General features: G+C 44.3%; 1 protein-coding gene and 1 long non-coding RNA gene across 2 annotated transcripts; both read left to right on the top strand.

Annotated features, from left to right (window-relative positions):
- The first annotated feature begins 4,621 nt into the window (after nt 1-4,621).
- SSU72 (SSU72 homolog, RNA polymerase II CTD phosphatase) lies at nt 4,622-23,404 on the top strand. The gene is made up of 5 exons (XM_085080338.1): nt 4,622-4,808; nt 10,633-10,776; nt 20,068-20,207; nt 21,804-21,922; nt 22,762-23,404. Exons 1-5 carry the CDS (start codon nt 4,729-4,731, stop codon nt 22,861-22,863), a joined length of 585 nt encoding a protein of 194 aa, XP_084936464.1. The 5' UTR covers nt 4,622-4,728; the 3' UTR covers nt 22,864-23,404.
- Nucleotides 10,783-16,687, top strand: LOC146428237 (uncharacterized). The gene is made up of 2 exons (XR_014856181.1): nt 10,783-11,162; nt 12,299-16,687. It is a non-coding gene; the product is annotated as an uncharacterized LOC146428237 (long non-coding RNA).
- Nucleotides 23,405-27,597: the final 4,193 nt, after the last annotated feature.

Genomic DNA, 27,597 nt, shown 5'->3' with positions numbered 1-27,597 from the left:
ACTGCCAGATGTGAAAACCAACTTGTGTATAAACAACGAGCCTTGTACCACCTCGGCGTTGAACTTAATAAATTAAGAGAATAAGGAAAAGAAATGAAAACTTGATAAATATTTAAAGGTTCAAGATCTTGCTGGACTCAAAGGGAGTCTGCCCAAACTGGTCGTGATAATATTCCATTGTCTGCTTTAAAATTATGACAACATTAATGGGAAAATAAGATATTTATTCTCTGAACACTCGCTTTTTATTTACTAGGGGTTTAGACTATGGCTAGCTGGGTAATTTAGGTGGTAACACTGATGTAGGTCTGATGAAATGGAAATTTAATTTACAGTTTTGAATGTGACTGTCTTCAATAAGACACCTCTAGGAGTATTGATGGGTACAGTGACCTGCTAAAACAGCACCTGGAGGACACTAAAGAGGTGTTTTTGCAGTCATTTCACGTTTTTGTTCATCAGTCTCTGGGGATTGCATTGCAACAGCATCCTGGGCAGAGGGTAGAGAAGAGAAAAATATGTTAAATAAGAATGTAAATCCTGATAGAAGAAAATCTGTAGTTCTCTAAAGGATTATTTTCATATTTTCCCCCTTTCCATGAATTATAAATGGGGTGTGGGAAACAATATCACAGTTTCTCATTCATTTTCAATGGTTAGGCTTTAATTGAACACAGTATGTGGAAAAGTAAATCAGAGTATTCCCTATTTCATTTTATGTGACATTATGCAAAACATCTGCTGACCCATTGATAACTGGGGTTTTTCCTTCTATCATGAGTATAGAAATTTCCTCCACCATGAGTGCAGACATTTCTTTCTGACAGTAACAGGGAAAATTACAAAGCACACAGGCTTGATACTCATTCAGCTCCCAAAAGCCTCAGTGAGAATGCACAGCTAAAGCTTTATCCAGTCTTTGCAGCAATTCCCAAAACATGCAGAGTGGCTTGTGGAGTGATAATCCATCCTGGCCTGTCCAGGCAGCAATAAAGAAGTGGCAGAATGCTGATTTATAGCTGCCAAGGAGCTGCTTTGGGGAAAAGCAGAAATAGTTCTTAAGGCAGCTACACATTCTGCATGTTACTCTACAAGTACCTGCTATTAAAAATCCATGTGGTGCCTTCTGAGGTGTTTTATTATCCTGCATTTATCCAGTCATTTCCAGGACAAATATCAGGCCACATCCAGGAGTTAAAATGGAGAATGAAATGCTCATTTTCAAGCTGCTTTTTCCTTGCCTCGTGCTCAGTGTGAGGAAAACAACTGCTTCAATGTGAGCAGCTCAAAGCCCAGCTTGACCCCAGTTCTGAGACTTCTGGAAGAAACAGTCTGTGCCTCAGGCAAAGAATCTCTCTTAATTGCATTACGATATTTGATTTTTTTTTTTTTTTGTGGAAAGGCTGCCTGGCTTTATTTGGAGGTGCAGGAGAAAAGCTGGTGTTTTGCTTCCATGGAGACCTGGATTTCAGTCTCACAAGGCTGCAAACTGCTGCTGTATTTCACCAGCATGTTCCAAAAGGTGGGCTGAAGGGAGGGACAAGGTAACAGGGTCACATTCCTGGTAAAAGCTTCAGAAATACAGCAGTGATGCCTGGATGGGGGTTTGGGCAGCTTTAGCCTGAGCAAAACCACCCTGAGACTGATGTTTCGTGACAGAACTGGTCACTGCATCTCTGATAATTCACTGTTTCATTACAGAACTGGTCACTGCATCTCTGATAATTCACTTACCAAAAGCACCAGGTGATCTGCAGGGAGCCTTTGCAGGATAAGAATTAAGAAGATTACAAGGTTAGGAATGGGAAAGGAGAACCAAGGGAAGAGGTTTTTGTAGGAAGGGCTGAGGAAGCACTGAGGGGACATTAAGGTGGGAAATGCTGGGTGACAAAAGGGCTGCCTGAGGAAAGGGCGCAAAGATTTCTTTGTGGAAGTCGAGGGGATAGTGAGAAAAGTTTTTTTAAATGGAAAATCCAAGAGAAAGGGAGAGGTTTTACATGGAGGAAAGCAGCAGTTGTGGGAGCAGATGCCAAATGTCAGGAAACGACTGCTGGAAGTGCTGTGGTGATAATGGGGAGAAAAAATCCTCAGAAAGCATAAAGGGAAAAAAATATCAATGGGAGGGCAGAAAACATCTTTAGGAAGGACTGAGGAGAGAGAGTCCTGCCTTGCTAGTGATGTTCAGATGGGCTGGGGAATAGATTTTGGTTTATCTACTGTATTTCTCTTGCTTCATTACCTGCTTCTGCCATTGAAATAGTGCAAGTGAACCAAAGTGTGAAAAGCATTATGAGAGGGAAGAGGGAAAAGATTACAAAAACCTCAGAGAAAAATGGGATTGAGAAAAGAGTCAGTGGTCATTTTGACCTGTGTGCAAGAAAACAATTCTGAAACCAGTCGGTGGCTACATAAATAACCTCCTAGCTTTGGCCACTCTCATTTGTGCAGTTTTCAGTAAAAGCGAGAGCGTTTACTCCTGAAAGGCAGAATTCCGTGATTAATCCCAACAGCAACCATCTGGCAGTATTCTGTTCGCTGCAGATCGCTCTGGGCGCAGCCAGGGCGGTGGGATTATCCAGGGTGTCGAGCCCAATTTTCTTCCTTGGGATGACTCAATCCTGCATCCAAATGCTTCCCCTTGGGATCTTCCCGTCTCCCAGTCCGGTGCTCGGCTGCCATCTAGTGCGAAAGAGAGGGAGAATTGTCCCAAAAACCTGCTTTTCTGACGAGTGGTGGTTTTAATGCCACAGCCCGAGGAGGTAGTGAGATGCCGGGATTGGCTGAATGGATGTTTTGTGTTAGAAACACTTGAGATCTCATCACTCTTTATGGGGTGAAATCTTCCTAATGCTCAACCTGAACCTTCCCCGGTGTCATGGAGGTCATTTCCCCTTGTCGTGTCCCTGTTCCCTGGGGAAAATCCTGATTCCCCCCGGCTGTCCCTCCTGTCAGGAGTCGTGCAGAGCCACAAGGTGCCCCTGATCCCCTTTTCTCCAGGCTGAGCTCCTTTCCCAGCTCCCTCAGCCTCTCCTGGTGCTACAAACCCTTCCCCAGCTCTGTTCCCTTCCCTGCATGAGGTGAATGAAGCATTAAAACCATAGAATATCCTAAGCTGGAAGGGATTGTCATCAAATCTGCGGGGAAAAAAATACAAAAACCCTCTAATAACATTTTAATGTTAGAGAGTCAAGGCGTTACTTTATTATCTGGCCAGGATGTACCACAGAAATCATCTCATCCACACATAGCCCAGCTGTGCAGAGAGAAGCATTCCATGATACCCAGCTTTTACTCCGTTTTTAAGATATTTTATACAGTAAAAATACATAGGAAAGCATTGGCTCAGTGTTCATTGGTCTAAAGTTGAGCAAACCCCCAGTATTCAGTTTCCCATTGGATCCAAATCTCTTCGCCTCTGATGCTAATTAGATTCTTCATTCTTCAGTTTTTCTCATCAGACCTTTTTCTGGGCCAGGATGTCTTTAGCTCTGCTGGAGGTGGTCTGGGGTAGATGTTTGTGATATCCATCATGTCCTGTTGGTAACCACAAGGTCCTGGTGAATGTTCTGTTAATAGTCTTTATCTTTCTGGTTATCTTCGGGGTCACTCCCAGTCTGTTGGTATGCTGAGTTCACCAGACCTCATCTGGCAGAACAATGCCCTGAAAGAAACCTAAAATTCCTTTTCTCACGGTAAAGACAAATAAAACCTTTGACTAAAGTTATACAAAGTTTTTAACCTGATCTGTTTTCCAACAGGATCATCCAGTCCAAGCCCTGGCCCTGCACAGACACCCAACCATCCCACCCTGTGCATCCCTCAGAGCATTGTCCAAACGCTCCTGGAGCTCTGGCAGGTTTGGGAATGTCACCATTCCCTGGGGAGCCTGGGCAGTGCTCCACCACCCTCTGGGGGAAGAATCTTTCCCTAAAATCCAACCTAAACCTGCCCTGACACAGCTCCAGCCGTTCCCTGGGCCCTGTCCCTCCTCTTCCCCTCACGATCAGGTTGTACATCGCAATGTCTCCCCTCAGTCTCCTCCAGGCTCAACAAGCCCTCACGCCCTCAGAAAGCTTCCCCTCCACACCCTTCACCACCCTCCTTTGAACGCCAACACCTCAACACTCAATACCTCAAATTAAAAGTGTTTTTAACATCATTTATTGCCCAAATCTGCTCCAAAACTCGAGGTGAGGCGGCACAACCCCCTCCCTCCACGCTGCGCTTGATCTTTCCCAAATCCCGCTTAAATGTGGTGGTTTAATGGGTCCAAACACCCGGCGGTCCCTTCTCCCGGCACTCCCCTCACGGGCCGAGGCCGCTAAGTGGCGACCCATTTAAATGCATTGGTTTAAAAGGTGGTTTAAAGGGTGGTTTAATGGGTGGTTGAATGGGTGGCCCACCCGGCGGTCCCTTCTCCCGGCACTGCCCTCACGGCGCCGCGGCCGCTAAGCGGCGACCCATTTAAATGCATTGGTTTAATGGGTGGCTTAATGGGTGGTTTAATGGGTGGTTTAACGGGCGGCCCGCCCTCGCCCAGCACCCGCCGCTCCCTTCTCGCGGCACTCCCCTCACGGCCCCGCGGCCGCTCCGCCTCCCCGCCATGCCGTGCCGCGGTTGGCCGCGGCTCAGCCCTGCTGACACGTCCCGTCCCCGCCCGCCGCGCCGCGCCGCCATTTTGTGGAGCGGCGGCCGGGAGGCGCGGGCAGCCCCAGCGCCGTGCCCGCCATGCCGTCCGCGCCGCTCCGCGTGGCCGTGGTGTGCTCCAGCAACCAGAACCGCAGCATGGAGGCGCACAACATCCTCAGGTAACCGCTGATGTCCGGTTCTCCCCGGTGCAGGCGGCGCTCCGCTGGCTGGGCCGCCTTCGGGGCCCGTAGCCGGCCCGGCAGGCCCGCGGTTGTGGGGCAGCACCGCCGCCTTCATCCCGCTTCCACCCCGCTTTTCCCCCGCTTGTACCCCCTTTCCCTTCGCTTATACCCCGTTTGTATCCCCTTTCACCCCGCTTTGCCCCGCTTCAGCCCGTTTTCAGGCCGCGGTCGGGGGTCTCGGGCCTCCCTGAGGGACCTGCGGCCCGGAGCTGAGATCACGGGCTGGGCAGTTCCCCAGAGCACGGCCCGTGGCTTGGCGTGTGGAAACTCAAATATTCCCTTGTTTCCTTCCCCCCACCCCTTTTTTAAAATTTTTTTTTTAAATTGCATCAGAAGGGGCCCCCCAGGGAAGCCGCAGAGGGACTCTTTCTCAGGTTGATAGGACAAGGAGTAATGGGTGTAGAGGGAAAGAGGGGAAATTTAGGTTAGATGTTAGGAAGAAATTTTTTTTAGAGTGGTAAAAAGGGTGGTGAGACGCTGGCAAAGGGAGGTTGTGGCTGTCCCATCCCTGGAAATGTCCAAAACCAGGCTGGATGAGCAATCTGAGATAGGGGAAGGTGTCCCTGACCATGGGTTGGGTTTTAAGGTCCTCCGAACCCCTAAACATCCTGTAATTCTGTGAAAATTGGAGCCACTCTGTCCCCTGAACGAGCCTTTCCCTCTGGCAGGAGAACCAGAACATTCGGTTCAGAATGTTCAACGTCTTTGAGATTATAAGTGTTAATCTGTTTAGCACTCTTAAGTGTTCTCAGTTTGGCTGGAAAGGTGAGATGGGAGACTGGGGACAGACTGACGGACAGGAGAGACCTGATCTGCCTGAAATCATATCCCTAAATCTCCCCTTTGCACTGCAGGAACACGATAAAGGTGGTTGGGTTTATTTTATTAAAGTTACCCGAAGAAACACTCACATTAGAAACACACATCGATGGCACAGCGAGCAAAACAGTTGTGTGTAAGGTGTGTGCTACGTGTAAATAAAAATAAAAGCTTTGGAAGGAATAAATAAGAGAAATATCTGGTCTGGCAGCCATCTTACAGTGACAGCATTTCATGCACCTCACGCTCACACTTGGCTTCGGATGTTACCTGTGGCAGTTCTGTGAAAACACGATATTGTTTCTCCTCTAATAATGCTGAAACTGAGTTTTAATTAAAACCTGAATGTTAAGGATAAAGTTAAATTTACTTCTAATATCCGGCCTTTTCCTTCCCCTGTGTTTTTGCAGAAATAAATCACTTCCGGTGTGACTGATGTTTGGTAAATGTGGCAGGAAGATGTTTGGGGGTGTTTTTTTAAAGTTTCCCTTGAGATTTTAATTTAAAAGTAACAACACTGTTTTTGGAAAACGTTTAATTTTATTAACATCCTTTATAATTATGGCAGCAGTAACATAAATGGCAAAACAGAGATAAATTGCTGGTGCTGCTCTAAAGAATTATTGCCATTTGCCAGTGAACTTCAGGAAAATGTCTGTTGGCTCCAAGCCAGCCTGCCTTACCCAGGGCAGAGTCTTGCTCTGTGTTGCACTGCAGCTGGAAAGAACACATGATTAGAAGAGGAAGAAGAGTTAGGAAGAAACTGAGGAGTTATGAAACTTTAAGGTATTTTGTTAGCAAATGTCAAGACTCTAAAAGCCACAAATTCTGTGTGCTGTTGGAAAACAAAGCCTGGAATCCAGCATTCACTGTGTGCTTGTGTATTTTGTAATTAACCAAGTCTGAAACGCTTTGTTCTCATTTCCCAGCAGAAGTCAGACTGATACCAGGTCTGTTTGATAGAATCAGAGCCATCACCACAGGGGTGTGTTGAGCCCAGGAAGCACAGGGGGAACAGGAAGAGCAGTGCAGAAAGACACGATCCCTCCTTAGAAGCTGTCAGACTGGCTGTGTGTCACCCACCCCTGGGTCAGCTCTGACTCAGCCTGCCTTGTTTGCTGTTCCAGATGTGACGTGCAGGCTCTGCTCGGCTGGGCTGGGGTGTGGTGAGGAGCCTTGGTGCTGTGTGAGCTCTGCTCAGCATTAACAAAAACATCCCTGTGTTACCAACAGATCCACAGCACGGCCTCACACCAGCTGCTGGGACAGAAATTAACTCTAAACCAGCCAAAACCAGCATGTTCTATAGGTGGTTTTATAATTTTTAATTTTATTATTTTGCCAAGAGTATGCAGACTTAGGCTGTGGTTCTCCCTCAAACAGAGGAGGAAGCAGAAGGATAAATCTCTTACATTTTGTGCAGCAACTTCCACATTCCCATTTCTGTGTATTTACTTGGTAGCGCCCTCAAAAGGAAGTTACTGAGTTCAAGGTCTCTGTGTCTCTACTGGAAATGAAAAACTTGTAGAATGCTGATTCACACTTCAGCCACATATTCCTTGTTTTAGAAAGCTAACTGTTAGGAAATTAGGGGCATGAACATGAGATCTTAGTGGCAGCAGAGGAATTCAAATATTGCAACCCCAGCAGGTGAGACTTGAATTTCATATTGATGTTAAGACTTGTAGTTCAACACTGAGGTGTAAGAGAACTTAAATTGCACCAGTGCTGTTTCCATAAGTTGTTACTCACAGCTTCTCTCCTGGCTTCATCTGTCAGCACCAAAATGCAATGAGATATTGACATTTGTGTTGCTTAATTTCAGAAATCCTAAATTAATAAACCCCCAGGAAGGAGATATTTTCACATTTTTATATTAAAGCACACTTTCATTTGATGGCTGAGTAGTGACAATGCAAATTACAACAAGTTGTTAATATTCAGAATTAGTTAACAGTGCTTTTGTCCTGCTGTTCAACAGTGTGGACTTCTTTTTTTTGTATTGATTGAGAGGCAGAAGATATTTTCTAAGTAGCCTGCAAGGGTTCCTGGTTATTTTCCTGCTACCTCCCATGGAAGGGGAAGCGTTAAAATCGATGATTTTTTCCCTGAACATCTTCACCACTCTCAGCTGCAGTAGCACTGCAGGATTTACTGCATTTGTTTTAATATTTACTAATATTTCCTGCTGCCATTGAGAAGAGGGGCTGTGCTGTTAGGAGTGTACAATAAACAGAAAAAACACATTAATTTCGTAAGAATGTGTGAGATCCCAAAATACCAGCAGAATAAAAGTGTGGAGAAAATTTCACATCTCAAGGTGCACAGATTAATATTATTTCTCCTCCCAGTGCCTGAAACCAAGGTGTAGCAGTGTGTGGTGTGTTAGTGCAGTCCAGGTTGGTTTCTGCTTTAAAAAGTGGATTTTGCAGTGAGCTCTGAGATACTTTGGAAGGAAATGCTCGTAGTGAGCTTTGGACTGAGAGGTGAGCAAAGCTGCTGGGAATGAGATCTGTGTGGTGACTCACTTTGTCCTTAATGTTTTGGGGGTTTATGTACATCATCTTTAATTAATTGACACAAATTCCTGAATTATTATTATTCTGTTGAAGTTTAAGCTCTGCATTTTCAGAAATCAGTGCTAGGATGGTCTATTAGTCTGTCTTACCCTTTATTGTTCATGACAAAGCTCATTATTTTCCATTTTATGGATAGTTTTACTAGACCAAAACCAAATCCTAGATATCCATTGTCTTGTAGGAAATGTTCATTTTAAAAAATGTTCCACATTCCCACAGACACCTGATGATTCACTACACTGCTTGTGTCCAGCTGTTCAATAAAAGGAGACTCCTGACTAATGGCTCTTTGCAGGCATTTTTCCCTCTCCTGTGCCCAGGAAATGTGTTGAAATGTTTTTATGATATTTAGAATATTTAGAATATTAATATACTAATAGTTTTTCATTATACCTGGGGCATAAATAGTGTAAAAATTGACACTACCACTTGGAAAAAATACAAAGTATGAAATTCCATCTGAGGAGCTCATATTCCAGCTATTCAAGGTAGTAATTTTGAATGGGTCATGGGCCTTGGAGGCACAGATTTTTGATGTGTTGGATGTTAAAAGATTTCAGATTGATTTTATATGAGATCATGCAAACTTCAGGGACATCTCCAGTCATCGGAGGCGGTGGTTTTAATGTGTGTGTGTGATACAAACAGACCTGTTTCAAAGAATAATATTAAAGGAAAAAAAGCAAAAGTTAGTAAGAAACCACAGAAGAAAAGATGCAATTGAAACATTAATTTTTCATCACTGCAATTTCTTCTGCACACATCATGTCTCTCTTCATGTCCAGTAGAAGCAGCAGAATAAAAACTTGGGTCTGCAAGTATTGCAGGGAAAATAAACCAACAGTGTGACTCATAACTGCACCAGTTCCATGTGATGGAGGACTGGGAGGGGCAAAGAATTGCACTTTTTTCCACTTGTATCCATTTTCAGCCATGAATCCTGCAGAAAGGAGCACAAAATCATCGTGTATCCTGTCTGTTTACAGAAATAGGGACCTATAAATAGTTGCTGGAGGAAAAAAGTGTGGGGAAGCAAGAAAAGAAAAAAGGAGGGGTTGTGTTCCAGTAGGAGGAACTGAAGGAAAGAAGTGTTGATAGTTGCAGAGCAGTGTTTGAGTTTGGGGCAGAAGGTGATCACAGTCTCTGCCCAGAAGCGTTTGGGATCACTTTGAAGACACCCTGTGAAGGCAAACAGACAGTTGGAGTTGGTGTCTTCTGCTGAATTTCCTTGTTTTAGAATATTCCTTCTATTACAGAGGCCAGGGAGTCTGGGGGTGACTCTTGCACTGGCTCCCAGTTCTGCTCACTCACCTCAGAGAAAAGCACTACAAATTTGGGGTTATTTCGGGGGGTGGGGGGCACAGGCATTGGGTTGTTTGCTTGCTTTTTGTTTTAGCCTTGTTTACTTCATTCATTCTCTCCAAAATCATTGAAGCTGAAAGTGTGAGTCCTTAAAAAATAGATGGAGTTGCGGTCTTGAGCTGTTTCAAGTCAGATTGTCATTGTGAACCCAAATGTTACTGTGTAACTTTGTCCATTAGACCACCAGAAAATCTCTTTTTTGTCCCATTATTCAAGAGATTGCCATGTTTTGTAATATTACTGAAGGATCCAGTGAGGTTCAGTACATGTATTGCAGTTAACCAACAAGAACATTTTGGCATTATTCCTAAAGACAAGCAGGTTCCTGCCTCCTCTTTATTTATTTATTTTTGTTAATGATTACTATGAAACAAGTAGCTGTTCATAAGAATGGAATGAAGTAATCCCTGGTTTTGCCAAGAGCTTTAGAGAGCAGCCAGCAGAACATCTGCCCCTGTTGTGTGAAGGTAATTGCACTGGATGGATTTCAGTGGCAGGCACACAAATGTTTGTCCTGGGCTAATTAAATCACACCAGAGGCACTTTGGGCAACAGAGGGAGAAGAATAATGCAGTTAGGCCAACAACCTTAGGGGGACACTTAAGTACTGATCAGTCAGAACTGTTATTTATTTGTTTCAAGAGAAAAACATCTCTGCCTCCACTGTGTTGCCCGTGAGTGAATACACAACACATGCTTTTTGCAAAGCCAGGGTGTCTGAAAGCACAAAAGGAAACCACAAAAGGCATTTCCAAATAGCTGTGTACCATAATTGTAAGAAAATTCCTGTCAAATAGAGGTGCTTCTTTAGGAATGGTGTGAATTTGTATTATAACTGCGAGGAAAATACACATTGGGTACTCTTGGCAATTTGTTTGCCCAACTGTGATTTGGCTGCTGGCTTAGAGGTGTTTTTAAAATTCACTGTGTCCTTCAGCACTTTAATTTTTAAAGTCAATCTGGTCTGATTTTCTTCTCCCCCCTTCCCTTGTGTCTTTCAGCAAACGAGGATTCAGCGTCCGCTCCTTTGGCACAGGAACTCACGTGAAACTGCCAGGACCAGCCCCGGACAAGCCAAATGTTTATGACTTCAAAACAACATATGATCAGATGTACAATGATCTGCTTAGGAAAGACAAAGAACTGTATCCCTGTGGCATGGCCTCTTTAAAAAATCCACTGTGGTTCATCCTTGAAAGGTGTAATTCATTATTTGGCATTAAGAATTTAGAGTTGCTTGGCTGGCGAACTTTAAACGATTTTAAGTTTCTAGGAGGTTTTTTTAACAATGGGGCCTCTAATTCTCCCTTGTAAATTGTTACCCAGTTGCAATGCACACATCCCAAATGCTCTTTTGTAGTTTGTTACCATGTTTAGCTCTTGAGTGAAAGCACATCAATAGCCTCACAGATTGTCCATTGCCTCCCCTGCACTGTGGATCCTTCTCAGTGCAAAGACTGTCCTGGTTATGGATTTGGGAAGAGCGACCACCTCGACATTAATGTTGTATTTAGCTCAGACAAACTGCCAGGTAAGGCTTACAGAATACTTTCTCTGGGAGAGAGGATGCCTTTCATTAAAGAGCTCACCCTTCTCACTGAGGATTTTGTGATATGTGATTTGCTCTGTGCACCGAGGAGAAAATAACCCTGTAGTCTGTTATAAGGAATGGACAGAGGAGAGCCCAGTAACATGTAATCCTGGAGAGCAAAGGTGATCAGGGGTAGGCACACTACTAAAACCATGACTAATATCAAAACTGCATTATTTTAAAATATCTATATTTAATTTTTTTAAAGAAAGCCCACAAACAAAAATTGGGGCACTCATTCTAGATGGTTTTTTTCAAACAAAGATCCTTTTTTAAAAAAAGATCAAAATGTAGGATATAGTCTTAATGCATCACATGTGATGTGCTGGTTTATTTGAGGTTTTTTTTTTATCCCTCTGCCAAAAGAGAAAAGGAAAATCTTGCAAACCCATCTTAATGAGGTATGCCATATCCATATCCTGATTAAAAGAACTGCTTAAAAGAAAATTCCTCGAACTGAGAATTAATTTTAATAAGCACGAACGACTTGCAATTTCCTTTTTGAATTCTTCATTACTGCTGTGCTGAATATGGCAGCACTTAAAAAAACCCCAAAACAACAGCAAGCCAACCTGTTCTCCCCCACTCAGCATGTTTTGGAGTCACCATTGTGATTCTGCTCCATGCTTTGCTGTGTTCCCCAAATGTATTTGCAGTGTTACAGTTAAACCTTTTCTCAAGATAAAGGAGGTTTAAACAGCAGCCACTGCAAGGGAAATAGGGCGACAGCAAGTGCCTCTGTGACTTTGCTTTTTTGATTCTCAGATAATTCAAGGTTTTCAGACTGAAGACTCTCAGCACAGAAAGCAACTCCATTTCCAGAAGTGGGTTTTGAGGGTAAAGCCTTTAACCAAAGCCAGAGCTGCTCTCATCAGCGAGTTGTGGAATAGTTTGGGGGTTTTATTTGTGTCCCAGGGGCTCTGAGTTCTGTTGGGTGAGCAATGCTGCAGAGAGGGGATGGAATTACCTGTGGGGTGGGAGGGCCTGCTGTCCTCACGGGCTTGGAGTGGGGTTGGGATGGGGGAACAGCAGGAGATGTGGTTCCATATGATTGAGCTGCTTGTTCTGTTTCCCAGCCTTGCTTCCATCACCTGTAGCCTTTCCACGTGCTCTGAAATTTTTGAGTCTTGCTGCCAACACCCTGCTCATTCCCATATTCCAGCGAGGAGACTCCTGAGGTCTGAGTGCTCTCCTTGCAGCCCCTCTGGACACCAACTACCCAGAGAAATTGTGGCTGTAAGGAAACAATCCTCTGCCCAGATAAATGACCCAGGCTCAGAAAGCAGTGATCTCAAACATGAGCTGCTGCTGCACTGTTGGACCTCACTCAGAGCAAAACTGGTTAAACCTCTGCTAGAACAGCTGCACTGAACCTCTCCTGTTCACTTGTGAAAAGGGGGGGACAACTATTAAAAACCCACTCTGCAGAGACTAAAAGCACCTTCCTTGCAGTTAATTAGTGAAATTTAGAGCACAGGCTCTCATACCTTGAAGGCATATGTTGAATTTCAGAAGCCCAGGAATAGGGAATTAATGGAGCCAGGAATACAGATCTGGTTGAGTAGGTGGTTACAGTAAATCTAAAATGGAAGTACTTCAAAGCTTTAAATGTGGCAGTTAAAACTTAAGAGTTTAAAATAAGTATCAGCATCTCCCATTGTATTTTTAGAATGTAGCATTTAAATTCCCTGAGCCCCAGGACTGCCCCAGAACCGTTTAACACTGCTCTGAATGTTTTTTAAAACATTCCTCGGTTATTTCTAGGACAACAGTAAAGAATTCTACTGATTTGAGGAGGACACAGCCATGGTCTGTAGTACAAATCCACCACCTTATATTTGCATCTGTAACCCACCTGTCCAATATTTGGATTACTTGTCCTTGTGGTTACTTACTTGCCCCTTACAACTCTGTGAAGGGGTTTGAGGATTTAATTCTAATTCTGTGGTGGAGACTTTAAAGCTGAAACAAAAATAGAGCAGAACTGCTGGTGAGCCTTGACTTCTTCAAGGCAAAAACTAGTCAAGGGTGAAACTTGCTTAACAGTTTAAATTTAAATACAGTTTAAATCTGCATCAGCAGTTGCTGTTATGCCCAGGGATAGGAGCTGTTCAAATGGAAATTTGGCCAAAAATCTGCAGGAATTGCTCCTGGGTTCTTACCAGTGTGAGTAACTCCATGGCTGATTATTTCCTTTCCTCAATACTGATGTGTCTTTGACCCTCACATTAAAAAGATGATTTTCACAGATAAGGGGGGTATTTTTAATTAGGATTTCTAGCCAGCCTGCACCTCCCCTGCAAGCTTGGTTTCCTGCTCTCTTCCTGACATTTTTTACCTCTTTTTATTTGACCTCCCTAACGTTAGATAGGATTCCAGTTTTAGCTCCTTAGTTACATGAGGTTATAAAATCGAGGGGAGGGTGGAAAACATATCCTCAAGAAATTCCTAAAGCTGCTTCAGTTAGAAGGAAAATTCCAGAAATGAAGAAGAAAAACTGACTCGGTGCATCTCCTTTGAAGACACTGATTCTTTTCTGTCCAAAAAAAACCAAAACAAAGGTAGTGATAATCTTGGTGATGGGATGTAGTTTTAAAAACTCTGTGAACTCCATCCTGAAGTTGGATGCCCATATGACATTTCCAGGTAGCTCAGTCTTGAGGAGTAACTGACTTAAATTCTACCTCAGGTAAGCTCTTCATGCATGTATTTATCTTACATTTTCATCTGGTTTTCTTCATGGATTTTGAACTGGTTAGCTGTTGTCAGCTTCTCTCCTGAGCTGTCATTCCAGTGTTCAGCAGGAGAGCTGTGTCTCTGCAAGCCACTTTGGAATGTTTAATTTAGATATGTTTAGGGGGGGTTTTATGGTTTTTTTTAGTTGAGTTTGGGTATTCTCCATTTTTTTGAAGCCTAACCTTGCAAGAGCTAAAAGCAGTTGAAATCATGGCCTTTGTGTCAGTGGCAAAACTTCTTCCAAAAGCAGTGCAGTGCAAGTCTCATTTTCTTTCTTGCCGTGTCTTTCAAAGCACTTCAGTGCTCCTAGGGATAGAGGAAAGGGATTGAGGATGGAAAGAAGTGTTTAAACTGCATTTGAAGACTTCTAAGAGGCACATTTCTGCAAATCAACATAACTTCCAGCCATAGGCTGAATTGCAATCCCTTTTTCTCCGTGAAGGATCCTAAGACCAAAACGCTTCACAAAATCTCAGGCCTTTCAAAGGCAGCAATTTTTCAGTACTTCTTAGTCTGCCTTCAGATCACACTGCCTTTAATCTTGCCTTCATTCACACTAAAAAGGAAATACATCGAATTGTTAAAAATATATAAGCTGGATATATATTATTTAAATGCCATTTCCCCTGTGTTTGAGCTTTGGGACATGGTAGAAATTACAGACTCCAATCTAACAGCAAATGCTTTTCAACAACATAAAACATCCTCTGCCATCCTGTCCCTTCTGGGGAGTCTGAAAGGTTTCTTTCCTTACCCAAGGTGAGTCCCAAAGAGATGCTCTGAGGAATTCTTGACTGAAGGATCCTGTCTGACTCTTGTAAAATCCACTCAAAGTCAGAGTGATTTCATTTATTACTTAGTTTGGCAGTTCCATCCCAGTTTGAAGGAAGGCAGTGAAGTGAGAGTCCATGCTTCTTTCCTTGAAGTTACCTCCCATTAACACAAAACTTGGCAGCCTCAGGGATGCTTATGCTTTTTTCTTTATTCCAAACCAATTCCCATTTTCATGGTAGCAACTGTAATTCCTTAAACTGGCATTAATTACAAAGGCAGGAATGTTTCCTGCAGACCTCACCCAGCGTGGTGCTTTCTCTGCAGGCTCCTGGTGCAAAGTGGCCCTGCTGTCTCTAGGATTATATTCTCAGGTTTCCCAAATGTCCTAAATGAAATGGTTTAATTGATTTAGGGTTTGCAAGGCTTTGCTTTGTCTGAGGTACCTTTTCCAGCTGAATTCTGAGTTTCCCAGCACAAGGCAGGGAGAGCAGTGGAGTTTGGGAATGGCTGTTGGGAATGTTCCCTGTTTCCCTGAGCTGGGAAAGAACTGATTCATCCTTTCCCACAGAGCTCAGAGCTTCCTCCAAAAGCACTTCCCCCCCACCCAGTCCTACATTTGCTGCTCATCTTTGGAATCTTGCACTGCTTCCCAAAGCTGAGGAGAGCCTCCTGAAGCCACATGGAACTCTCCAGAGCCCTCTTGCTGCTGCTCTTCAGAAGTGACATCTCCCTGTCACTTTCTGCCCAGTGATCAAAGTCTGGACATTCCAGCAATCCAAACCAAGATCCTCTTGAAGTTCATGCTAGGATGAAGTGCAGAATCAGCTGTGTGATGGCACAGTCAGACATGACCCATCTTCAGGTCATCTTGGCTTCCTGGAGGTCCCTTCAGCTTGTGTGACATCCCTTCTCCACCTCTGTGGCACTGGACTTTGTCATTCATCCCTCTCTGACAGCTTGGATCTGTCCGGTTTCACCCCAAATACAGTTTCAGCTACTCAACATTAGCGAATTCTTGGAACTTGAGCTCAGGGCTGAACTCAAGGTGTTTCCTGCCCTCAAACCCCTCGGCTTTGGGGCTCAGCCAGGCTTCAGGCAGTGAGCAGGGCTGGTATGGGTTTATTTTTATTTGCACTATTTCCCATGAATGTGCTCAGTTGGATTTATCCATGCAGCTCGTGGCTTACAAGTGCTGGGTGCTTGTTCACTAGGAAAAACCAGGTTTTTGCAGGTCATTCACACGGGCACAAATGTTGCAGAAATGCCATGGAGCCCAGCTTAGCATCTTCCTGATAATTTTGGGTGGCATATTTTAGAATCCCAGACTGGTTGGGTTGGAAGGGACCTTAAAGCCCATCCAGTGCCACCCCTGCCGTGGGCAGGGACACCTTCCACTGTCCCAGGTTGCTCCAAATCCCATCCAGCCTGGTTTTGGACACTTCCAGGCATCCACAGCTTCTCTGGGCACTCTGTGCCAGGGCCTCCCCACCCTCCCAGGGAGGAATTTTTTCCTCCTATCTCATCTAACCCTGCTCTGTTTCCGTTTGAATCCAACAGAACCACAGAATGGTTCAGCGTTAAGCCTTGATTAAGTTAAAAGCAACAAAAGACTTGTGAACAATCTTTTGTTTGTCCCAAACTGCACAGTTTCAGTTCCAAAGGAAGAAAAAGCATTGTGTTCTGTGGGTGTGGAGTGACAGCAGTGACTGCAGCCATAACCACTGTGCTTGGAAAGTAGAATTTGTGGTGCCTGAGCCACTTCCAGTCTTTCACTCCCTGTAAAAGGAAGGGAATTCCACTAATTCTGAAGGTGGAAGCTCGAGCAGCCTCACCCCTCCTCACACACTTCATTTTAGGAAACGTCCAATTCCTAGACAAACTGCCAGGCAGGTTGAACACGATGTGTTCTGTTTCAAATGCAGATACTAATAAATAAATTAGGATGATATGGAAAAGAGACCTGCAGCTGCCATTCATGCTCGGGTGAGAAGCGTTCTGCTCTGCTCCTGGTTCTCCCAGAGAAGAAATGCAGTATTTGAGGATGGTGTCAGCTGCACCAAAGGGAATAATCAGATTTATTTGAAGATGTAAAAGCTTTGGGTGCCAGCTACTACTTTAAAGATTTTTTTTTTCCTAAGAAGGATGTGTACATTTTAGCAAATGTTTGCTCAGTTAGGTTTAATAATTTGGCCTCTTGTATATTTTTGAGAATGGCCTGGGCTGGAAGGGCCCTTAAATCTCATCTCATTCCATCTCCCTTCATGGGCAGAACACCTTGTGCTAGACCAGGTTGCTCAGAGCTCCATCCAGCCTGGCCTTGGACACTTCCAGGGATAGGAATTTTAAATTTATATAATGAATTTCTATACCCCAGCACTTCCAGCTCAAATCACTTGAGAGCTTCAACTTCACATGGGAGTTAAAATGAAACTTCCTGAATACTCGAATCAGTAAGATCATTTTGCTTTTATCAGGCAGGATAGAGACTTGACTGTCTTGGCTTGTGTTTTTTGGGTCCTTTCAGTGACAAATTACTGACAGAGTGGTTGGAGGGCTGAGGGATGTTGGGAGGGATGGTTACCCAGATGTCTGGAGCAGAGACCCATCAACTAGATGGCAAAAGGCATTTCTGGTGTCTGTGACAGGAATTTTAAATTTGGGTAGCAAAAGCTGTGGAAGCTTTAGGGGTTTAGCTAAACACATAACTCTTCTTTTTCTAAAATCAATCTTCATCACTAGTATGGGATATCCTTAGCTAAAAGGAGAGAATGCACAGTCTGTACTAGAAATTCTCCATGAGATTGAGCAACAGTGCTGTGCCTGTTGGAAAAATTCAGCTTTTGCGTTGGAAAAATTCAGCTTTTGCATTGCAACATCTCCTTTTTATATCAAGCCTTTCCATTGCTGAGCCTTCATGCCTAAATTTCATCGCGCTGTGGATCTGTTCAGCATTAAATTAGCATTAGTAATTCCAATAAAGGTGAAATCTGGATTGGATTTAATCTAAAAACGTGATGGATTTACTCTGCCAAGAGTTTGCAGTAGGGGAAGAGAAATATCCTGGTGTCCTGCTGAGCATGGCAGAGCTGTGAAAGGGTGACAGCACAGAAAATCAGGGAAAAATTTGTCCTGAAAACACAGCAGGGATGCACAGGACAGGGAGCATGGAGTTGAAACGTGTTGGAAAGGAAAGCAAAACCTGCTTGAAATGATTCAACACCTGCCAGGGTGGTGGAAACCATGAATAAGTGGTAGTATCTGCATTCACCTGAGCTCCCCAAGAGCAAGGAGCTGGGTTGTTATTATGCCTTGGAAGCAATTTTTGCAGAGCTCATCCCCCACTGGCTTTTTCCAGGTGAAAAAAAAGATTTCAGGCAACCAAATAGGAAAGCACCATGAATCTGAACTCCTTCTCTCAGTCTCCTTTTATAGGCAGACGGACCCTTGGAAATTAAAAAAAAAAAAATAGCTGTAAGTTGGCAGCAGAGAGCTGGGCTGGGAAGCAGAAAGCTTGTGTGGGTTTGGGAATCTGCGTAATTCTGTCTCCAGGCTCAGGCAGGAAAGCGAGGGGACAGATGCCAGCAACATTTTATCCTAGAAAGGGAAAAAAGAGAACCCAAAAAAAGCGTGTGGGATGTTGTGGATTTATTTTATTTTTTTTTTTTTTCCCTCTTGAACTGCATGATGTAGAAGTGAGGAGTGCAGTGCCCAGGAAGGGCTCCCCTTCCAACTGAGCAAAGCAGCACAGGCAGATGTTGGCACATTTGGGAAATGGCAGATATTTTGGAAATGGTATTTTAAAAATGCTGTCATTTCCCTGCTCTGCAAATAACCAGAGGTCTGAGATGGCTCTATCCAATTTTCTTTTTTTCTTTTTTTTTTTTTTCCCCAAGCATGACAAACCCAAGCAGAGTTTACAGGGGTGCTGGTGAGAGCTCTGGGCTGTAAAGGACAATTCTTTAATAATATAAGGAGAAACCTGTAGGGAAGGAAGAGTGAAAAAAGCTTGGGAGTGACACGGAGAAAAGAAGATAGAAGTCAGTTGGCTAATTGACAACATTTAATTGTGATAAACAACCTATCACTCAGTTTGTGGTGCAAAATTGAAATTACAATAGTTGAAGTGCAGTGATGCAGACACACAGAACCGAAAATATTTTCAATGTGAAGTAGACTTGTAGGTAGAAAGCTGGGCTTAATTTTTAATATAACTTAACCACTTGAAAGATTTAAAAGCTTTGGAGGCTTTTTGCTTGAACAGGAGCACCTTGAGGTGGACCTTGAGCTCCTGCAAAAAGGTAGGCAGGAAGTTGTTGGTGTTTAGTTACAAAAATATTAGGTCTGTTTTCTGAAAAGAAATATCTGTATGTCGCCTTCTCAGCAAGGAAATAAGCCCAGATGACCTCTTAGATACTGCTGCAAATGATGGGAATTCCTTTTTCTCAGAATTCTGTTATCTCAGGAAATTACAGGCTTTTATCCTTGCTGTTCTATTGTAAAAAATATATATTTAGGTGGCTAAAAATACAGCTGTGTTAAAGTAAGGAAGAGATGCATCCACTTTGAGGCTTTCCCAATTCAAACCTTTCCTGCTATTCCTAATTTATCCCTAAAACTTTACCTTCAGATGGAGTTTGGTTTCACTCAAGCCAGCAGGTTGATGTGACAGTCAAGCCTGGAGAGCTCCTAATAAAACTGCCCATCCCAGAAAGCTGGGAAAACAGTGGGATTAGAGAATCCTGCCTGGAAAAAAAAACTCCAGGATGTAAAATCAAAGCCTCAAGGTTACAGCACTTCATAAATATAGCTCCCCAGCAGCATCACAGATTCCTTTCACACCGTGCTGAAGCTCTGACAGGCAGAAAGTCAGTGTTTTTCTCCATTCCCATTTGTGCATCTCGGGATATTTTTATGGGATGTGCTGCTGGGGTTTCTTTGCCTTCCTCTGGAGGTTCAGTTGCATAAACCCACGTTGCAGGCAGGACTTGGTGGCACCTGAAAAAGCACAGAGTTGCCTTTGAAGATGAGGGGCTGAAGGGAATGTAGGACATCCTGCTCACAGAAAACAGCTCAGCCTGGGGGTTCTGAGCATTTAGGGGCACAAAAATAGTTGCCCGAGGAAAGTTGATCTTCTGGGGGCTTTTTAAAGCTGTGGTGGCAGTGCCAGGGCTCTGAGAAGGAGCTCACACTGCCACCTTTAGTGCTCACTGATCTTTAAATTTGCCAACAGGATTTTGTTTTACATTTGAAAGATGCAGTTATTATTTAACTTTGGTCATTTGCTCAAAACCATGACTTCTCTCCAAGTAAAGATACTTAACTCAAGCGACTTCAGATACACACAGAACGGAATTTTACACATGTTGGACAGAAATAAGAGAATCAAGCCACGGCCAGAAAGATTCCAGAACTGCAAAGATGTTTTTGATTTGATCCTAACGTGTGAAGAAAGAGTCTATGATCAAGTAGTAGAAGGTAAGGAGCTTGAACTGATCAACCAAGTTAATTTTGAGTGCTTTTTTTTTTTCCCTCCTCCCTGAAGTCCTTCACCAACCTGGAATCATCTCTGCCTCCTCCAACTACTGGAACACCTGTGAGGAGAAGAGTTTGCAGTCATTTTTGCAGATTTATACCCCAGAGAAGGGATGGCTGAGCACTTGTCCCTAAAAGGTGCTGGCAGCCCCACAGAGAGTGTGTGCATAGCAAGGGCTGACACAAGGAAATCTGTAGAAATTCCATGTTTGGGTTGGAAATACTCATGGATCTCAAAAGCTGGACAACTTGGGGTGAGCTGATGGGAAAACAAGACTGTGTTCCTTATGCAGCTCCTCTCCCTTCTCTTCAGAAGGTTTCCTGTGGCTTCCCAAGCAGTTTATCCCATTCAATACCTCCTGTGCAGGTGGAGAAACTTCCTGAGGGTGGTTAACACTGCAAAAGTGCTGCAGCTCTGCCTGAAATGAGTCAGGGATGTTCCAGAAGGATCTCAGCTAAGGATCCACTTCCACATGAACCCAGCACAGAGGGTTGGTGTGAACTCCCTCAAAACCAGGGGGTTTTAGCAGGAACTCAGTTCATTCATGAGCTCAGAGCTTTGTGTCTCTGCAATCTCTGGGCACATGTTTGTGGGAGGCTGAAGGAGTTTCCTCCTCACTGAAAGACCAACCAGCTGAATTGGTGTCATCCCTAGAATTTAGAAGTTGTTCCTTGGCCTCTGCGGTGGTCATGCCACAACAGCAGGAAAATTTGGGGTTTGCCAGTGATCTCAGTGCTCAGGTGGAGGTTAGAAATGTGTTGGTGACTTCTGAGAGCAGCTGCTCTGCTCCTTGAGGGCATCTCCAGCAGGTTCAGCTGGAAAACAGCTGAAAACTCTGCTTTTTAGAGGGGAAGGAGGTGAAGAGCAACTGCTTGATAATTTCCACCTCTGGATGTGAAAGCTGATATTTTTAAACAGCTTTGCCAAGATGAAGGTGCAGAGTGGAAGTCGGAGAGAGCAATTTTCAGGTTAAAAACTGGGTGTAAAAGGAAGGATATGCTAGGGAGGCACAACACTAATGCATGGCTGCACTTGTAGGAAAAAGTATTTTTTCCCCCCCTTTTCACCCTTGTTAGTGAGTGGAACATGTTAAAATAGAATTTTCTAATGTGGCTATCAGTGTTTAGTTTGTAGGAGTTCATCTTGCAGTTCAGCCTGTTGGGTGTACAGTGCTTTTTCAAAAAAAATTAGCAACTAAAATCCTCCCAAGCGCAAAATCCTTCTTGACTTTTGAGACTCTTAATCTTTAAAGATGGTCAGAGTTAAGAGAAGCAGTAACTTCTCCTGAGCAGGGCAAATAAACTGCCATAACCCTTTCACAAGTCAGAGTTATTTTGCTTCCAAAATCCACCTCTTGTTTTTGAAATAAAAGGGATTATTGTTTAAGACAACATTAAAAAAAAATTCTAAAAACCAGTTTGGAAAAGATGAATGTGACAACATCTCTGTATTTTTAAAAACCTTGTTTCTACTTTGTGTAAAATATGACATCATTCCACCCCAAGTTTTGCTGTTGTGTTTTGTTTTGTTTTAAATAGATTTAAATTCCAGAGAGCAGGAGACATGTCAGCCAGTGCATGTGATCAACGTGGACATCCAGGATAACCACGAGGAGGCAACGCTGGGTGCTTTCCTCATCTGTGAGCTCTGCCAGTGTGTAAGTAGAGCAATCCTCAGGGCTTTGCTTAGTGCTCCAGAAAGATCCTGAACGTTGCAGTTCTTCAGTAAAATCCATGTCAGGATGGACATTTCCACATTCTGGTTATTTTCGGTGCTGTTGGGCAAATGGATGGATTTAACTGAACTCGTGGTTTCCAGAGTGAACTCCTTCTAAAGCAGCTGTAATTAGGTGGGATTTAAACATGAGAGTGGCATTCTGAATCCTCCTATCCCTAAAAACCATCCTGAACAGGTGTATTTTGTTGTACTAAACTAAAAACTAAAATTAAAACTCGACGTGATGAGAGCAGAGGAAGGAGTTGTGTCCTTTCCCAGTGCCCAGGCTGAGGAGTTCACCCTCCCAGGCTGCTTTGACTGTGGGATGGTGAACTCCTCCTGTGGGATCTATTCTGGTCTGAAGTCCTTTCCAGATCCAAGGAACCTAAAGAGGGTTCAAGGAGTTGAAATTCCAGCCATCTGTTCCGTGTGGCTGCAGCTATTCTGGAGCTCGATTTGTTGTCTGGGCAGGGAGGAGGGATGGTTCCTCCTCAACAAAACTCCTCAAGTGCCACTTGGGTGGGTTGGGATCTGCAGATCCACAGAAAGCAGAATATCTTTTGTGCTTTTTGTGCCAAATCTGTGCTTTTGGGACCTCTGGGAATCTCAGTGAAATGCAATAAAGTACTTGGAGACAGCAGTGCAATACAAAGGTACAAAATTGGGTACAAAGTGCAATAAAATCCCCTTGGCCTGCTGAGTTAGATTTCCCAGTAACCCAAAAATCCTGGGATTATTTCAGTTTTCTGCCTGGTTGCTCAGTCTCTTTTCCTCTTCCAGATACAACACACAGAAGACATGGAAAACGAAATAGATGAGCTGTTACAGGAATTTGAAGAGAAAAGTGGAAGGACTTTTCTTCATACTGTCTGCTTTTATTAAAGCACATCTGTCTCTTAGGCCTTAATACAGATGAGGGAAGCATGTGTTTAAAGTTCTGATTATACTGTATTTTCCTGGAAAATGAATATTGATCTTTTTTTTGTTTGTTTGTTTAAAAACTCCTTTTCAGTGTCTTTTTTTTTTTTTCAGGTATTCTGTCACAGGTAGGCAGAGATACTGGTTGGGCTTGTACATATGAAATGATTAAAAAGTATACACAAAGGCCACCTATTTAAAAATTTAAAAAATCAAGTTTTTCTTTAAATCCTACTTTAATTATTGCAAGTAGGTCTTTAATTATAAAGAGAATGTTTCTTAAATATAAGTTTATAATGTATTTTTTCCAGCTTTTGAATTTATTTTATTTCAGTTGTGCTTTTTTTTTTTTTTTTTAAATTTTAATGTGACAGAATGGCTGAACTCTGTGAGGATGTGAATGGAACGATGAAAAAATTGAATATCTGTATATTATTAGCTATAAAGTTGGAAGCATCCAATAAAAATAAAGAAACCTGTGAGTCTGTCTGTTTTCAAAATAGAAGCTGAGGAAGTGTGGCTGTTCTTTTTGAGGTAAACCATGGAATATTTGTGTGAGGTGAATGAGACTGCCAGGCTGTAACTGCAGCAGTCAAGCCCCACTGGATGTGTCTTTTACAGGAAAATGGGGGCAAACTCCACTGTCAACAGAAATAATTCAAATTTAGGCTTTTTTTAACCAAAGTACTTTTGAATGGAAGCATTTTCCTCTCTTACAGTGAAAATAAACACAACTCAAACCCCAGAGAATGGGGATTTGTGTACAAACAGAGCAAAAGCTCTGAGTTCTGTCTGCTCAAACTGATCAAAGGGAAAACAAACCAAATCATTCCCCGTTCAGAGTGTGACTGCTAAAGTGGTGTTGCTTTCAGGCAAGGGAAAAACAAAAACCTTAAAAGTTGTTTTTTTAAAAAGCACCTGTGAACGATTTGGAGCAAAGCAGGCTCTTTACAGCTGGGATACCTGAGGACAGCTTTGTAAACATCCTGTTGGAAGTGTTGGTGCTTCTGGCTTCTCTCATTCTGTCCCTGGCCTCTGGCAACTGACAGGAACTACCTAATTTTCCCTAACTTTAATTGTTTTGCACGTGCAGGAATTTGCTGCCAGGATATTCAATCCAATGTTCCCCCTCTGTGCAGTTGGTGGTGATGCTGCTCGACCTCTGTCAGGGAACACAAAAAAAAACCACATTAAAGAGCATCATTTCGTGTTCCACACCTGGAAACTGCAAAGCCACGTTGGAAAATGCATTTTTTTTGGCAGCTGCAGATGCTGAGGTCTGAGTCAAGCCCTCCAAGAAACCTTACACCTCTCCACCCCTGGGATCTGGGGGTTGGCTGTGCTAGTGGTGAAGCTTAGCCCTCTGCCAGCTCAATCCCTGTGCTGGACAGTGGCCAAATGGGTCAGTGCATCAGCCTTGGGTCCTGGGAATGTTTAATAACCTGGAATCACCTGTGCTGGGGGGTTTTTTTGGTCTGTTAAAAGCACTTAAAGCAGAAATTCTGCGGAGGATGACGATCAGAACAAACGGGATGAGGAGCTGGAGCAGCAGTTGTGATGAGGTTTGCAGTGTTTGATTTCCAGTCACTTTGTCCTGTCCTGTTTTATTCCCTCTGTGTTTGAAGGATTTCTGCTCCTCCTCATTTGTCTGTCTGATAGCATCTCTTGTTTCCATGGGGATATTTACAGCCAAAGGAAGGAGATGGTTCTGGAGTTGATCCCTTTAGAAAGATATTCCAAACAGTGCTGAGTGCTTGGAGCAGAGTTTTCCTTCCCCAGCACCGAAGTTTTTCTGTGGCAAGGTGAAACTTGTTCGGAAATGTTTTCTGCTTTCAACTTCATTCATCCTATCCAGAGTTTTTGGTTGTCATTTCATTTTTTTTGCAGAAAAAAACCCACGCAGGATGTTTTAACTTGTGTTTTGTGTGTATGGAGATTTACAGCAGTTCTTTTCATGGGTTAATTAAAACTCTTGTCACGTCACTCTTCATTTAACTGGAAGGTCACTGAAAAATTTATGATTTATAGAAATACTTTTCCTCCATATGCTTCATTAGCATTGAAATCCCCCCTGAAGCTCAGCTTATACAGGAAATTTATGGGGTTCTTGTCTTTGAGATACACACATTTACACATACAAAAATATAGATGTTTAGGGATAAAAAAACCTTCTGTGTCAAAAGAAATTTCAAGAGAAACTTTAAAGTTAAATGGGACAAAGAATGTGTTTTTTCCTTCAAGAGCAGGGTGGGATATAAATGTTTGTGTGCTCTTCCCCGCCCTGGAGACTGATGGATCAGATTGATGAGAATCAGTGCTGAAAGATTTCTTTTCAAAGTCTGGAGTTGCTTTCTCCCTCTTTAGTGGAGAGAAGCAGGGAAGGCTTCCCACCCTGTGAACACAGACTGAATAATGAGAATTTCTGCTCTCGGGGAGAATTCCCAGCTATCTGGGCTATTCCCCCAACTTCCATAGGGCGGGCAGAGGTGGCTTTAAAATGCAGATTCTTCTCCAAACACAGCGATTGGGTTTTGTCAGCACTTCTCTGGCTTTTTTGACTTTCTGTGGAAAGCTGGATAGATTAAAGAATGGCATCTATGGAAGTGTGAAGTTCTGCTCTCTTGCTCTGGGATGTCGATGCTGCTCCTGTTGGGGGCAGATTTTGCCAAGGGTTTTTTGGGGTTTCCATCCCTCTGCAAATCCCAACTATTAGCACAGCCCTGAGCACTCCTCCTTTGGAGTCTCTGTCACCTGAGTGTCCCTTGGGTTTGTGTCTTTGCTTGTGGTTCTGGAGACCTTCAGAACATCCTGAACATCCTTCTTTCTCTCAACAACATCAGCACATCTTTCCAAGGGGTTTATGTACATAAAAGCTAAGGATTCTGGTGATTTTCTCCCTCTGTACTGCTGGTGTCTTATTCCTGAGGTTGTGTTCCTGTTGAGGAATGCAGACAATGCAATCTGCTGGGATTGCTCAAGAACATTGACTGGGGAACAGGAGAAACTTCAGTCCCACAAAACTCCCCGAGAGTTTCTTCAGACTGTTCCCTGCTGTGATTTTATTTGCCTGTGGCTTTAGAAACGCTTTTGTTTTCCACAGCCGGCAGAGTAAGCAGCTGCATCCTCTCCGAGCTCTGCATATCGATGGCAAAATCCACTTCTGGGCTCGATAAGAAGTGGAAGCAGCTCAGGGCAGAGGGTTGGGCAGGATGCAGCAAGAGGTGCCTTCCCATTCTTGCTGCTCTTTTGCATGAAGAGCCTGGCTTGTCAAATGTTTCATGTGTGTGGTTTAATTAAAAAAAAAAAAAAAAAAATTAAAAAAAAATCTGCAACGCAATCTGTGCTCTACTTTGAGGACACCATTTAGTGATTTTAATTGTGTGACAGTATTTTGGTATTTTCAATACCCAGTAGTAGGTTAATGACTGTTCCTTGAAGAATGGAGTTTATATAACACAAGTCATTACATAAGGAGGCTGATTGTGGCCTGAGGAGCTGAAGGAAAACAAATATGCAAAAATGCAAAACCCAACACCGGCAAACTCTGCTTTGGTGACCCTGAGAAGGATGAAAAATGAAAGACTTTGGTTCTAGCGAGGAGAAGCTCGCCGCGAGGAAGGCTGAGGGCTGCGAGCTGAAGGCACTGCAGGACATCAAGCAAAGCTGCCATGCATTTCCCACGTGGTGGCTGGAATTGCTTCGTTCCTCCACTGGCTCACTGGAAAAGCAACAACAACCAAACAAATCAAAAATTCCTGGCTGGGCACTTCTTTTCATTTTCCCAGAAGCTCCGAAACGTGGCTCTTGTTGGAGTGACCAACAGCACGGTGAGACAAAGCCGTGGAGATCCTGAAGCACAGTGCTGTCCTTCACCTGAGGGTTTGGTCGATGGGACGAAGTTCTTCTGCACCATCCCAGCTTCTCCCGGGGGCCAAGAGCAGGGAGGGTTTGCAGGAGAGGTGGGATTTGCTCCATGCTCCGAGGAGAGCCAGGCACCTGCTGCCTCCCTGGGGTGTCCTTTGGGTGCCGCGGGGTGCGGGGCAGGGATGGAGCGGAGCAGAGAGAAGGGAGACTGTGCCGAGGGTTTGGAGTGAGGGATTCTCACCCCGGTACTGCCCGCACTGCCCACACCCCGGACTGCCCACAGTCCAGCACTGCCCGCACCCCCGACAATGTCTGCACCCCGGCACTGCCCGCACCCCCGGAATGCCCGCACCTCGGCACTGCCCACACCCAGTACTGTCCGCACCCCTGACTGCCCACACCCCTAGCACTGCCCGCACCCCGCACTGCCCGCACCCCGGCACTGCCCGCACCCCAGTACTGCCCGCACCCCGCACTGCCCGCACCCCGGCACTGCCCGCACCCCGCACTGCCCGCACCCCCTGACTGCCCGCACTGCCCGCACCCCTGACTGCCCGCACCCCCTGACTGCCCGCACCCCGGCACTGCCCGCACCCCGCACTGCCCGCACCCCGGCACTGCCCGCACCCCCTGACTGCCCGCACCCCTGACTGCCCGCACCCCGCACTGCCCGCACCCCGGCACTGCCCGCAGCCCGGCCCGAGCGAGGTCAGGGGTCCCGGCGGGGCCAAACCCGCGGGCGGCCAGAGGGGCCGGGGCCGACCCCGGGCGGAGGAAGGGCGGGGTGAGGATGGCGTGTGGCACTCGAAACGCGGCCAAGCGCCTCTGCCGGGG

This window comes from Lichenostomus cassidix, chromosome 21 (assembly GCF_008360975.1).
Source record: "Lichenostomus cassidix isolate B80296 chromosome 21, HeHo_3.0, whole genome shotgun sequence".
Taxonomy (NCBI): domain Eukaryota; kingdom Metazoa; phylum Chordata; class Aves; order Passeriformes; family Meliphagidae; genus Lichenostomus; species Lichenostomus cassidix.
The sequence above is the reverse complement of the archived record's forward strand: the minus strand, read 5'-3'. Positions and strand labels throughout refer to the sequence as shown.

Coding starts and splice junctions, on each gene's coding strand:
- SSU72 (XM_085080338.1), top strand. CDS start 4,729: ATGCCGTCCGCGCCGCTCCGCGTGGCCGTGGTGTGCTCCAGCAACCAG. Junction 4,809..10,632: donor GAGGCGCACAACATCCTCAG/GTAACCGCTGAT, acceptor TGTGTCTTTCAG/CAAACGAGGATTCAGCGTCC. Junction 20,208..21,803: donor CTATGATCAAGTAGTAGAAG/GTAAGGAGCTTG, acceptor TGTTTTAAATAG/ATTTAAATTCCAGAGAGCAG.